General features: G+C 34.5%; 1 protein-coding gene across 1 annotated transcript in view; it reads left to right on the plus strand.

Annotated features, from left to right (window-relative positions):
• Positions 1-4,690: 4,690 nt before the first annotated feature.
• Positions 4,691-15,728, plus strand: part of LOC106468551 (receptor-type tyrosine-protein phosphatase mu-like) — a gene marked incomplete at its 3' end in the record, with an annotated part of 105,953 nt that continues 94,915 nt past the window's right edge. Inside the window, exons 1-5 of the mRNA XM_013928984.2 lie at positions 4,691-4,696; positions 11,486-11,497; positions 13,521-13,651; positions 14,068-14,179; positions 15,079-15,239. Of these exons, the coding sequence (XP_013784438.1) occupies positions 13,597-13,651; positions 14,068-14,179; positions 15,079-15,239 (328 nt within the window). The remainder of the gene's footprint in view (positions 4,697-11,485; positions 11,498-13,520; positions 13,652-14,067; positions 14,180-15,078; positions 15,240-15,728) is intronic.

A 15,728-nucleotide genomic window follows, 5' to 3' on the forward strand; every position in this document is an offset into this window, starting at 1 on the left:
AAATTAAGTGTATCGTAAAGTTATATTCGGAAAGAATAAACCAGTTTTATTAAGTAAGGATACTTGTGTCGCTAAAGTTTCTTCGGAACGAAGTTACGGGAAGTTAATTAACAAACGGAGACGTAACAATATGTTTCCTATCTCCTTAGTTAATATATAGATATGTGTATAAATTGTGTAAATAATATTGAGCATGTGTTCATAATGTAGAAAGTCGGTCGCCCTAGTTTCTCACAGAACTAAGTCATTCAGTTAAGATATCATATTGTTGCGTCAGTGAGGTCACATGACTAGTGACGCCACGTTTCTAGAACTATCCTGTACCTTGGCGAATGCTCTAGCATTTACTAGATATAGGGTAGTCTGGTATATAAAAGAGGGTGACAACGTGACGGGACAATAATGTAATGTGTGTGTGGTAGATAGTGAGTAATTGAACTGCAGTCAGAAGTATTGTTGACGTTCGTTGATATAGCGTTTGTTTTAGCGCGATTGTTGAAAATAAGTGTATCGTAAAGTTATATTCGTAAAGAATAAACCAGTTTTATTAAGTAAGGACTTGTGTCGCTAAAGTTTCGTCGGAACGAAGTTACGGAAGGTTAATTAACAAACGAAGATGTAACAATATATTACTTTGAAGTTAATCACAAAGTTTAAAGTGCTATAAATTGTTTATGTACTATGAATAGACCTATAAGAAGAAAGTTAAATGTTTCAATAATATGGATAGCTATCAGATGAAGGGAAAGCAAGTAATCAGATCAAGTGTCTAAAATTTATTACCATAATGTGAAACCATTTCCAAACTAACAGTACAGTTACTAAAAGACTTGGGCAAGGTAAACTTTCATCTAAGTCACAAGTAGACAGACACCTGCTATCCTTTCATTCATTACAGTAACTAGATACTGTGTCAATATACAGATGGTCAGTAAAAAACTTTACAAGGCCAATTTGTATGTCAGTTGCCTAATGACTGGCAATCTGCTCACACAATGAACAAAATAGCTCACTAACAGTGATATCATTCTTACGTGGAGAAATATTTTTCACAAAGAGGGGTTGTCTGCAGCCAGGTATGTACTCATCACAAGAGAATTTACAACAAATCCAACTTCATTCACATACAGGAATATAATGCATGCAGTAGTGGTTGTAGAAGTATCGTGTGAGTAGAAATTAGCACTGACCTCTACATCTAGTAGAATGGTACCATTGTTTTCTTGTATAATGTGAACCACTACATCCAACCATTTGTCCTATCATGTGTTAGTGAAGTTGATCTCATTTTCAATCTAATGGATGATAACACCTATCTTTATCTCACTAAACTGTTCAAAATATCCTATGAGGAAGAGAGGATTATCCAGATGAATGGCTTTTATACTGGACTTCAGCCTCATCAAGTAGATATAAGAGGGTTTTAAGAGATGCATCACAGATCATCAAATAACATGAATTGTAAAGATGTACAAACAACTCTACCAAAGGAAAATGTATTAAAAAATGACCAAATATTACATTTCAGTTTGCATGATCAATCATCAAATACTTATTCCGATACGGTACATTACCTCTTCTAACATAAATGGCTACTCTCATTCAGTGTTGCCCTATATATGCAAAAGAAATGTTTATGCATGCCACAAGCCTTCTATCTCCCCTCTATTGGAATTTTCTGATTCCATTGCGTCTCTCATGCAAATCATCATGTGTCAACCCTCCACCAATAAGAGTGTGACATACTCTGATGATGCATGTGACTCCCTCTATTCCATTCTACTGAATATCACTTCCTGTTTGGCAGTATTCATGTTTAGACGTTTTTTTTCTTTTGGTGCTCTTTGTGTAAATCATGATTTTAATAGTTTAATTTCAAAGGTGGGACTTCTTCATTATTTTTTTTTCTTTACATTGAAGAGATCTTTTAATTTAACTTAATTTCTCAGTTTTTTTTCTCACACGTTTGATTTACATATTTCTACAATGAATTCTGAGGTTTATGATCCCACTTCAGGTGTTATACCTTTAGCACTATTTTCACAGGCTGTAGATGGGGGAGACCTGTTGTTGGATTTCTCTGCTATTATCCATCATGAGATTGTTCTTCTTCTCCTGAACTTGCTCCTCTAATCCTCCTGAATAAACTGAAACTGTTCAGGCCAATGAAGATTTGTTACCCTTTTTACACCCCCGGATTTTGCCTTGTTTTTCCTTACCCCTCCTGCAGAATCAGCTAGGCCTAATATATCCATTTTGACATGATTTTTTTAGGTATGTTATGTTTTATCCAATGCCCCATTTTTCTACAATTTTTTATTACCTCCATGTTGGCATGTTTGTCATCTTCAGCTCTCACTATACATGTATGATTTCACTGTAGTTGAGATTTTCTGGATCATGATGCGATCTTGTCCTGGGTATATTTAATGCCTCTTTCTTTTAGGGATTTCTGTATTTTCTTTGGTGATATGTTTTTGATCGTTTATGTGAAACTTTGGAATCTCATGTGTAATGTGTGCATCAACACTTGACTCTTTTCTCTTTGGTTGCATGTTTATTGCTGTTGGAGCCCTTATCTACCCATCCCTTTCCCCCTTCCATGGATTTCTCATCTCATTGTTTTATTCAGTGTTGATTGGCATGTTGCCAACAGTACTGGATACTAACCAGATGGTTCTGGTCTAGTGGGAGCTTATCTGTATTATATGGTTACCCTTTGGCAATCTTACACTACAGTTCCTACTATTTCTTTCCCTACGTCTTTTGTCTTTGGTACCTTTTACCTTCCCCAGGATCCTGCCACCAGCCTGCATCTGTCCGAAGCAGTACAATATTTTCTGTCTCTACCGGCCAGTGCATCTGTTCATCATCTTTCTCCAGGCTGTATGTTATCCTTGTGCCAAACTGGAGACTGGTGGCTTGTACTAGGTTTGTCCTGCCTCATTCTAATTTTCAATCAGACCCGTTTTACCTTCGAGTCGTTTCTCAACCTTAGGTGGGCTTTTTATCCCGGTTTATCGATGACAAAGAGGAATGTCGCAAATGATTATTTGCGTATCCCAATATTTCATCACTTGCAACACACTCTTCAGTTTATTCTCCATGGTGTGGTTTCTCTGTTTTATGCACTGCCCTTCAGACTTGCTTCGGCTCTCTATGTTTTCTCGGGCATTCATAGCATTCTTTCACCACTTATATACTCTTGGGTTGGGCTTTCCTCTCTCTTTGGTCAACTGGCTAATGTTTGCTTGTTCTGAACAGGAGTCTTCATGTTACCTTTATAAGTTGCTCCTGGAGGCAGCTATAATGGGCTGTTAATCAAGTTGAAGAAGTTCTTACTGTGACCTATCCAATATTTTGTCCATTTGTACTCTTGGGTTGGACTTTCCTCTCTCTTTGGTCAACTGGCTAATGTTTGCTTGTTCTGAACAGGAGTCTTCATGTTACCTTTATAAGTTGCTCCTGGAGGCAGCTATAATGGGCTGTTAATCAAGTTGAAGAAGTCCTTACTGTGACCTATCCAATATTTTGTCCATTTGGGTGTTTTTCTTTTTCTACACACATCTCAGTCTGGCCTGTCCTTCTCCTCTTCAACTTTGTTAAATGGGTTTTTAGTTTGATTACAGCAAGTAAAGTTCCATTACCTTTGGGGATATGATCTTCTATGGTAGCCCTTATCCCCTTAGGTCAGGCTCATATGCGGCCTCTTTTGTGGACTTTTCACAACTAGTAGAATTTTGCAGAGATCTTTTGTGGTCTCTTATTACCCTTCCTCCTGCCCTTGTCGTCAATCAGCATTAGTGGTAGTTAGATATAACTCACACATCTGTGGGTGTCCCATTTCCTCTTCCTCATCTGGTTTTTCCAAGTTTTATGGATGCATTTCTTTGGAGATGGTGGGTGATGAATTGGAAGCTTCAGGGTTTTTGATATGTGGCAAAAAGGTCTTATCCTATCAATATCCTGGAGCTTCTTGCTTTAGGTCGTTTTTTTGGTTCATTTTCCCCATCTGGCCAGAAATCGACTGGTAATGATCCATTCTGACTTTTCTTTAGTGGTTTCTTATCTCAATCACCAGGGCAGCACCTGTTATTTATCCTTTTGTATTCGTATGTTGGATCTTTGTTTTGGACCCACACATTCGATATTTCTATCATTGTGTGTCGTGTTCCAAGTGCTTTTGCTTTTGTTGTGGATCAGATTCCTGTCCAGACAACATATATTAGATGGAGTGGTCTCTCGAACCTTTTGTTTTCCAGTGGTTTTAACTTCATTGGGGTACTCTTCACATTGAAGCTTTTGTTATGCCCCTTAACAACAAAATGCCTTAGTTTTGGTCTCCAGTTCTTCATCTTCTTGCTCTGGCTATCGATGTTTTCAGCCAGGATTGGCACAACACATATGTCTATCCTCCAGTTCTCCTTCTTCTCTGGGTGATTTTGTTCATCCTTGTCACTCTGTGTTCAGTCCTTCTGATAGCTCTTTCCTGGCCATCTCAGCTGTGGTTTCTGTGGCTTCTCCAGTTCCAACTTTCTCCTCCATTAGCTTTTCCTCTGTCTCCTTCCTTCTTCACCACCCTCAGTGGTCTGTTTATTTGCCATTGATGTTTCACATACTCTTTATCCTTCTAGATATCTTTTCCTTTCTCTGGATTGTTTTTCCTTTCTAACACTTAGGTGGCTTATGAGGATAACTCCTCCATTTAGCTGCTTTCCCTTCCTTCTGTTTCATACCTTTATCCTTGTCCTGATCCAGGTAGACTTCTTTGTCCTGTATGTGCTCTTCTCTGTTATATTGTCTGCATAGCTTCCATCTGTGGTCCGTTCCAGCCTCTTTCTCCCTTGGCAGCTATCTTCTGTTCATGTTCTTTCTCCTTCCTCCATTGCCAGTTGGGTTTGGCTCTTCGTTCGATTGGCTTCTTCCTCTTTATTGTCTTCCTCCCAGACTTTGTTCCAAGTTTCTTCTCACCCACTTTGACACCTTACTTTTTCATTGGTGTTTGTTTATCTTTGTCGTCCTTTGAAGGTGCTTCTTCAATCGGATATGTGGACTACTCATGACACATTTATCTCACTATTTGCATTGAATCACAGTTTTCTTCCTCTTTGGGTTATCATCTTCTGTCTGTAGCCATTCTAGAATATCAGAACTTAGTGAGATTTTGGCTGGGTAAGTTTATTTTTTCTTATTTTTCCTTTTCAGAGGCCCTTTTCCCTTTTGTCAATGCTCATTGTTTGGATCCCACTCTATGGTGAGTGGTGCCTGACCAGGTATTCTTTAACTGTTCAAATCCACTCTGTCAAGCTGTGTTGACTTGCATATTATAATCCCATGGCCACACAATACACCCTTTAGAGGTGGGGTGTTCCACAAGATGCAGTGTGGTTCTGCTGGTGTAGAGAATGTGATATCCTTTAGTATGAAACAAAAAAACAAATGAGAGTGAGATGTCAAAATTGCAGTTCTCCCCTTCAATTGGGATCCGTCATCCTACCCCCACAAGGATGTTGGTTCCCTGTGGCCAGGTTTTGGCTTTAGAGTAAAACCAATCAACATAAGTCCTCACACATGTATTACAGATGCCTATATTCCTCCCTCATTTATACTCCATCAGTGCTATGGGTCATGATGGAGGTAATTGTGAATTGTTATGGTTCTTTCCCTTCTGCTATTCTTCAATGTTTCTTATTTTGAGGATGTTAATGTGCTTGGGGTGGTTCCAGTCAATTTCACTTTTGAAGAAGATGGTTTACATTACGTAGACATCTTTTTGATAACAGATGTTGGGTTTTAGATCAATCTATCATTTTATCATATTAACGTGTGCCCCATTCATGAGTCAGTGGGTGCTAGATTCCCTCTGGTCTCATGAACTTGAAGCAAAGATGTTATGATTCGTTTTCATACCCCTGCCAGATGTATGGGTTTTGGATTGTAGTTTACTTGCCACTGGTATGATCCTCTTTCCTACCTCCACATGGATGTCGGTTCCCAGTGGTCTGGGTTTTGGATTGTATTTGACTTGCTGGTAATATGATCCTTTTTCCTACCCTCACATGAATGTCAATATCTAGCTGCCGGGTTTTGGATTGTAGTTGACTTACAGATGATATGATCCTCATCCTAACCCCACCTGAATATTAGTGGGTTTTGGATGTAATTGGCTTGCCGTGTACAGTGTGTCATGCCCTAGCCACTCTACACCTAGGGGTACATCCTCTTCATTTTACCCACTTCTATAATTTCTGGGATTGAGTTTCATAAATATTGCATGATTCGGATGACTTTCTGGCCATACTTCTCTCCCAATTGGATGTGCTCCTCTGTCTTCTGCCCATATATGCAACAACTTTCTATGATGGGTGAAAAGTATACCTGGTTCAGAAGTGATGCAATACCCCACATCAGGTCTTAGAATCTAACTGTCTCTTCTTAGGGAGTGTTCTTCAAATGCTTTTGAAGGATGCTTCTTTCTTTCCCTCACACAAGTCCCTCCACCTATTCAATGTGGGATTCTAGCTATTTATGTGAGAAGTCATGTACCATATCAGAAATTATAATTTTTCTACACTGAAAATGTATTTCTGATATATACTTTCCTCCTCTCACACTTCCTCCCCACTGAAACCTGGTGCTTCCATCTTCTGCCAAAACTCAAAGTGATAGTTCGGTAGAATTGAATAAAGGGAGTCACATGCGTCATGAGAGTATGCCACACACTTATTGGTGGAAGGTTGATGAATGAGAGATGCATTGGAATCAGTCAATTCCAATGGAGGGGAGATAAAAGGCTTGTGGTGTGTCAAATGTTTTTGCATATTGAGGGCAGCACTGAAAGAGAATAGCTATTTATGTGAGGCGAGGTAAGTACCTATTGGAAATACATCTCCAATGTAGGAAAATTATAACATTTGCATAAAAATTAAAAGTAGTGTAGGGGAGGTGGTTGCTGCTATTATATGATGGTGGTTTTGCTTCTAAAATATTTTAGAATTATCATTTAGTTGGTTATGCAGTTGTATAGAGTGTGATAACATTTTTCCAGTAGATCCATAGCTCCAAATACATGTATTTTTTATGTGTAGTATATATGTGTGGTAAACCTGTATGAGGAATAATTAACACAGACAAACTGTCTTGTAAAACAAGTAGGCTTAAGATTTAGCTAGTGAAAGAATTAAAATGTGATTATTTTGGCTGCATATGAAGAAAAGGGCAAGTTGTGACAACAAAAATACTTTTTTTATTGAAGGACAGCATAACACATAAAATAATGTAACATAAAAGTGACTAAACTGATTAAATCAAAATAATGCTGTTTACAGATGAAACTTAAAATGAATGTTGGAAAAATTAAGTAATACATAAAGTAGAAGGGAAATCAAAGTCAAGTAAAACATGCTGTTAGCTTAACAGAAGACAAGAAAACTAAGAAGACACTGGAAGCTGTTTGAATGGAATCTTGAATTTTTCAATTTAGGAAAATTCATGCTGAGCCTACAAGTACCTTACTCTTTGATAGTTTAGCTAGTTGTAATAATGATCAGTGGAATTAAGCATTAATTCCATGCCCATTAATAATTATAAATGTAGCTTTGTTTTTGAACATTATTGACCACTAACATAAAACTGTTCAATATAATAGTTAACACAATCAAGATTGAAACCTACCATAGAGGCGAGGCACATGGGGCCAAGTTTAGCATGTGATCTCTAATGGATATGCTGGTTCTGAACTAGAATATAAAAAAACTTATCTTAAAATCTTTAGAAAGGTGTAATATATGATAGTGTTTACCACAAGTCCAACCCCATTGAGCCAATTACTCAAAATTGAAAAGTTCAAGTCAATTTAATTTGAAACTGGAATCTTGTGGAACATGGATGGAATGTAAACATTACAATATATGCAAAGCTGGATGTAAAACATGACACAAGAGAACACATAAAAATAAAGCCCTTTAATTCATTTATGACATTGAATCCAAACACCACTATTTTATAAAATACATAAATATAATAATTACAGCACTATAATACACAATGTATAATAAAGTAGTCCTTCATACTCACATTAATTATACAATAAATAATTTATAATAGTAATGCTAAAAACACTGAGAAAACTACACTACAAACCACACTTTGCAACTTTTGTCAACACATAAATTGATCCATTGAAGTTATAGTCTCAGTAACATATAGTACGGTATACATAATACAGTAATTCTCTTATGAAAAAAATAAGGATTTAGTACAGAGTATACTTCGAAGTAGTAACACATTAGAACAGAATATATCTCTCTCTGACCCTTTTTAACAATATTAATGATACCATTAAATCAACATAAAAAACACTAAGTACATAAGATTCACAACATAAGTTGCAGAAAGTAGCAGGTAGAGCCAACTGTGAATCTTCAAATCAAAAAAAAAAGAAGGGGAAAGTAGTGCAACAAATAAAAATTGGAATCATACAAATAGCTAAGCATTAACCAATAGATTCATAAAACAAAATAATGATTACAATAAATTGAAGAATATATATATATATACAGGTCACAGAAGTAAAGTAAATTGCCTTACAAAAACTGTATAAAATTTTTAACAACAATACACTATGGTTTTGAAAAGAATATTTATTACAATTTCGTTATGGCAACTTAAGTCACATATTCATAGTTTATGAGCTAACTCCACATCCTGGTTGATGAAGCAGTGCATTGATATTGTTGGGTGTTACAATTAACTATATAAAGTGTATGAAATCACCTATGCTGTTTCTTGGTTAAGTTGGTAGCTTCATAAGTTAACTGCTGTCTTTTTTTTTTATCTCTTTTGGGCATAGTGGTGATGTGGTCTAATGCTATGTTTATCAGGACAATGATTATTGCTGTATAGATGGATAGAAAGAGTACAAACAGAACAAATATGCCTCATTTTACTCCAATGGCATTTGTCAAAAACATTTGTGAAACTTCAGGATTTATTTGTAGCAAAAATAACACAAATACTACATTATGTTAATTTAATCTACATAATTGGTGATTGCTTTACTTAGCTTTCTCCTGTTTATTTCAGATAATTTAATACAGCCAATTTTAATGAATGCCGATGTTTGCTTCTGTTCTGCTGGATGATACTGAAGGTTTATAAGAAATTAAAATGCATCAAGCACGAGATAGTTCAGGATAAGCACCAGTATCACCCAGAAGTTAGTTAATGAAACCATTTAAGGAAGTAACCTTAACCTTCCTTGGTAAGGTCTTTGAACAATAGTTGAGGTATTTGTTTCATTTCACTAGCAATCAAATGTAGTAAAAGCATTTGCTCATGTCTGTGGGAACATTGTTAACATTCTGCTAGCTCATTTTATTTCTTGGTCGACAGCAGACTAAACATAATATGAGAACAGTAATAATAAATTTATTATTACAGTGGCTACTAGTTGGCACAGTTACACTATTCATCACGTGCAAATTCTGATCTAAGTTGGTTGAAATATAATGGAATTTCAAAAGCCTTAAGTCTGCAAAATTTTTTATCTTTGACCTCTGTAAAATTGCAACAAAAGCAAAAATTTCATATATATCAGTTTCAGTGTGTGGCAGTTCTAAGGTATCTGTTTAAGGTCTCATCTGGATTGGTCAAAATAGAAAGAAATAGCAAACCAAAAACCCAAGTGTTGCAATATTTGTACCTTTGACCCTGTAAAGTAAAATGGAAAGCACAAATCCAAAATCTTTCTACATTAATCTCTGACAGTTTTACAAGCTATCTTTGTGCCAAGTCTCATTTGTGTTGATGGAAGGGTGAGGAAACTATAGCCCAAATATGTGTTTCTGTAATTGCTGACCCTGGAATGGGAGCATGAATCAAAGAGATGAAAAAGTTATCTTGACATATGCCTTCCAAATTTCAAAACAGTTAACCCAGAAATAAAAGAGTAGCACACAATTGTGATTATTGAGAAAAAAAAAGAAGAGAAATACAGAGTGTTTCTCTTGCTATAGGAAAGATTTAACAATTCACAGCACTGGAAATCTTCCAGAGTGAAAAAAATTAAAACTTTTCTCTAGTTATATTCTTCTGGGGCTAGACACAATAGATGTAAACACTTTCCCTTGTAATTTTCTTTATTTTACCTTTGCATGTACAAGTTAACATTTGAATATGTAGGCAGGTATGGCACAGTCACAGTGGATCAGTTATCATATTCTCCATGTAGATCCACTGTTTAACTTAGAAAGTAAGAGTTGAAAATTGTTTTGGTTTTTTAAGTAGATTTTAGCTGTTGATCGATTTTATTAGTATCAGCCATATCAATGTGGTTGATATTCTAAGCAGACGAGCTTTTCATCTATCATTTCTATGTCCTCTGACTCATTATGATGGCAACTCAGGTCAGATAGAATTATTGTCTTTATCTAATTCCCTAATCTGTTTGTTTCTCTGTTTTCTGGTCCAGCCAATATCTCATAAGTTTCTTAATAATGTAAGTATAATCACAAGATTCTTGAAGTCAAATGATGATGTAAATTGTGGCTCATCCAGAACTGAGATGCTGATGCTTTGCAAACACGTACCAGGGTTAGATCCAGACTCATCTCTCAGACTAGCATATAGTGTTACTCATACTCTCTATTTAGAGGTACAGTGATCTTTTCCATTTGTTAAATGGCAAATTCATGCACTTCAACATATATGGTTCTCAACATCTCCACGTACCATTGAAGATGCTGTGAAATATCATTAGTATGTGGGATCTTCCAGTAAATCCACAGATAACATAACTTCTCTTTAAAACAATTAACACATTTAGAAAATAGCTTGTAGTATGTTGCTTATAGACTTATAAAGCATATTATACTTTACAGCCTGTATGTGTTAGGTTTTATATGGGGGCCAGGATTCTTTACAGTAGGTGTCTGTGACTTGTTGGGGATAAATTTCAACAATAAACTAACAGCACACAATCCACTTGTTTTAAAATAATATATATTCAAAACAAGTCAAACGTATGTACAAAATTCATTACACTGTTGTTTACCACAGTTGGATCTAGAGCTTTATATAATTCTCATTTTTTCCCAAAAGTCCACACTAGTTCAATTACTTTAGAACCCTATTGACAAGATAAATTATTTCTTCTCTCTTCTATTTTCACAATACAATCAGTGATAAATTCACTTACTTTACCCTGGGGTTACCACAGTTGTATCCAAAGCTTTAACTAATTCTATTTTCTATCAAATTACTTTAGAACCCAACTGATAAAATGAATTATTGTTCTTTATCTCTGTTGTTACAAGTTGTGAAACTCACTTTAACATCACCACTATAACTGTTGGTTATCACAGTTGTATCCAGAGCTATAAATAATTGCCTCCTTTTTGTCAAAGTCCACACAGGTGTGCTCAAGTACTTTAGAACCTTCTTTAACAAGACAAATTATTCATCTTTATCTCTGTTATTGCAGTACAAACTGTGAAACTCTCTTTTTATAGAGCTAAACTGATAATCCCGCAATTTAAGTTCACTTTTACTTTCACTCTCACTGACTTAACTTACTTCCTCTCTGTATCTGCAAGTATTTATAACATGTGACAGAAAAATTTAGAAATACCTAGCCCTCTAGTAACAATAGTATTAAGCATAATGAGAAAACGTCGAGAAAGATAACAGCAACAATGCTACAAAAGCCTACTACAACAATTAAATTACATGTATAACAGATGACTAATACAGAGTTACATAATGAAACTTGTCATAACTATCACCTTTAAAATAATTAACTTTCAACACTCTTGTTATAAAAACAAAATAATCAATAAATATTAAATCACTAAATAAACTAAATAAAATCTCTTAAACTGAACAAACTTGTATATCCATCAGTATGACTTGTTTAACCATATCACCAGATATGATGTAATATGCTTCTTTACATCCAGTGCTTGATACAACCCTAGCAGACTGTTAAAAAGTTTGCTTCTTGAATCGCATGGATTTTTCCAGGTGCAATATATCCCCTGTTTACCACTTACCAGTAACAGTCTGAACTAAAATGATAAAGAGTGAATAAGCTTTAGTCTATTTGGTTAATTAATAATAACTAGCATATTGATTAGTGTTACAATCTTTCAGGAAGATTCTGATATCAAAGATCTTCTCTGAAGTAGAGAACCTACAACTCTGCATTGGAGCTTTTCTGAGTATTACTAGCAACACAATGTCTATACCACTGCTGTAACACTGACGCTCCCTCTTTTTCTCCAGTTATCGTATCATGCAATTTTTTTATAGTCTTCAGTCTCAGAAAACTCAGGACCACTAACTGCATAACAATAGTCACACTGCTTGTATTGCACTGTCATCTATATCCAAAATGAATGGACTGCCTTGTTAAGATAAGCCAACACCAGCATATAAATTAAAGTGCATTTTAATATCTAAACTGTCTGGTCACATTATTCCATCATTTAAAATGTGAAGCAGTCTTAGGCAACAAGGAGAGTTGTCACAAAATGAAAAGAGTATGATACAAAATGATAACACTGAAAGTGCAATGCTAGCCTATTTACCTGTAGAAGCAGACAGATCCTATCTGGACTCCAAAGCATAATTAAGTGAGATGCTGCCAGATGCTTGGATGAAACTACAAAAGTTGGTGTTTTTGTCTTGGCACAAGATACTACATGTATGACGAAGTCAGATCATAGCTAAAGCAACTGCCTATTTTTCTCTCTTTCTCTTTGAATGCTTGTCCAGGCAGCCTTTATTCCAAGCTAAGTGTAATCTCATTATTATTTTCTTTGAAAATATGTTAACTTTTATTCATAGTTGAGAATTTCAAACGACAATAGCCTTTTTGTTGCCAATTATCTTGATGTTAGGCATAATCTTACTTGTCATTTGTTATTAGGGAAGACAATAATTGTAAACATCATAGTGAAAAACAGTGTAAATATTATGAAGAAAAGCTGATTTTTCAAGAAAACCTAATGCCTTATTTTAGAGACTTGTTTGTATGGATTGCTGTTTATATCTAATAGTTTCTCAATGTGAGAATTAACACAAAAAAAATATTTTTTCTAAGATATATATAAATATAGTAATTCAAAAAATAGAGTTTATTACATTGCAAAGAGTGCTTTCACTTATAAGCATTGCTATAAATACAACTACTGATGTGTCATTTATTTAACATGCAACTTTACAAAAAAAATTATATTTTAATATTACAATATTTTATGTCAATAAATTTTTCTACTGTTTTCAGATATAACTAAAATGAAATTTGTTATATTTCAGAAAAAATATTCTAAGAAACTCAAAGCTATTAGACTGATGTTTTTTAAACCTTATATAACTGTTTCAGCAACAGTTAAATGCTCATCATAAAAACAAATTTTAAACTTGTGATTTTAAATATTTTATTTTTGTATTGTACTTGTATTTTCTGAATATCTGGGAAATAGCAACCAGTTACTTTGCATGAACTTTTTTCTTGTTGTAGTATGTCCTAACACCAACTATGGAATTAACTGTAATAAAACCTGTATATGCAAGAATGGTGGCCATTGTAATCGAATGAATGGAAGCTGTACATGTGAGGGGCGATGGAGAGGAAAGATATGTACAGAAAGTAAGTCTGTGTGCTTTTTTAATATTCAATAAGTGTATTCAGTGAAGTTTATTAATTAATGTATTTTGGAGTCTACTCTCAGAAGTTCTAGAGAATGGCACCCAAACCCATAAAAAAGTTACCAAAAAGACTGAAGTATATTATATAAAGGATATACTGGTCTGTAACTGTTTTGTTATTTATGCAGTTGGTTTCTCTTAAAGCAAGAAAAATTTTAACCTCTTATTGAATAGAACAACTAAGTTGAAAAATACTTTTGTTATTAAAATTACTTCTATGAAGATAGTTAGATACGTTTTGGTTAATTTTAAATCATACTATGCATGTAATTCTTATAGTATCATTGAAACATAAATGATAATGAAAGTAATTAAATATTTGTAGATTAAACACAAAAATAAATGAATTTGGTGTAGATATTCCACAGATTGTTGCAGCTTCTGATGAGGAAGTTAACACTGGGCAGCCCAAATACATTTCTTGTACAGCTGATGCCATCCCTCCTCCTTCTGTGCAAATCAATTCGAGGTAGGTTCTATACCATAAAATATATTTTTTAAGTTGTTTGTGTAGTTAATATAAAAAAGAACTTGTTATACTGTGTTTTCATATTATTTCACAAACAGTAAGTATATACTTGTCTAGAATATTTTTATTTCTGAAGCTTCTTACTGAACAGAAATTATTTCAAGTACTAGTCAAGTTACTTGTGCAGATAGGAGACAGTTTTTGGTAATTCAGGGTGATTTTTAAGAAACCAGTAGACAACTTTTTATGAAGCATAAACCTGTGAAATAAATGAAATATGGCTTCAAATCCTTTATTTGTAGTGTCATGAAGAGTAAAAATGAACAACAGGAGTAACTATTATTAATAAAAAAAAATCATGAACACAGTTTTCTTATTTTCAGTACTAATATACAAAATTGTTCCAAGAATGATTTTATTCTCTGTCATCAGTAATATATTTAATTTGATATAAGACATGATTTATGGTAATAATTAACACACAATGTTTTTTGAAAACTACTTTTGTATACTTTAATGAGACTATTCAATTAGCTTAAGATGTGGAATTAGTTGCTTTAACATTTATTATTACCTCTGATAAAGAGATAAGTCATAAATTGTATAGAATATACATACAGAGCCTTGCAAAAGTCTTCACCCCCCCCATGCTGGTAATCAGTTTTAGTTATTTTCTTGTGAAAGACATAACTCAAATGGCCAAAATATTTATTATATTAATCTCAGACCAGTTTCTAATGATTACAAAGAACAAAAGGTGCATTGTTACTCACTTTAGTGATATAACACAAAAAAATTTGACATGTTGCAAAAGTATTCACCCCCTCAGCTTTTACCATTGTTCATTTAACTTTACATCACTACTTTGCTAAATTAAATACACTGATCTTTTTTGATAGCCAATTATCTAGTATAAACTCTGAAGTTCGGGAACTTAACAAGAACCAGTATCAAGCTGTCGTCAAAGTTACTGTTGCAAAGGCTGATGATGTGGATTTTTTCTGCATTGCAAGCAATGATCATGGATTTGTTAAAAAGACTTTTACCTTGCATGTCATTGGTGAGTTTTAGTTATAGAATTGATGGGAGAAAAATACAGCATTTTACAAAAGTTATTGTAATCAATCCGTTATGTACATAGTGCTCTAGCTACAATACCAACTGGAAATTTCTTTCCATTTTTTTTTCCAGAATATATGCATTACAGTTTATGTAACATTTAACTTCTGCTGTTGGGCATGTAAGACATGAATACAGGTTCTTGCACAGCTTGAGCAAGTCTACTTAAAAGGGTAATGATCTACATTGAGTGGTCACAAGTAAATAGACACCTAATTTTTTCGCATTTTAGAAACACTCAAAAGTGGTAGGAAGAAAATGGTATACAGAAGTTGCTCTGGCCGAGCCAATCTCATGACATGAACCATATCGAAAATCTCTGGGCCATACTCGATCGGCAAGTCAAGAAACAACAAAAAAAAACCTTACGAAAGCGATCTACTCCAAGTTTTAGAAGCAAGAGTGGGCGAGTCGTGGGAGGCGAAGGACG

This window comes from Limulus polyphemus, unplaced genomic scaffold (genome assembly GCF_000517525.1).
Source record: "Limulus polyphemus unplaced genomic scaffold, Limulus_polyphemus-2.1.2 Scaffold3051, whole genome shotgun sequence".
NCBI classification, from domain to species: Eukaryota; Metazoa; Arthropoda; class Merostomata; order Xiphosura; family Limulidae; genus Limulus; species Limulus polyphemus.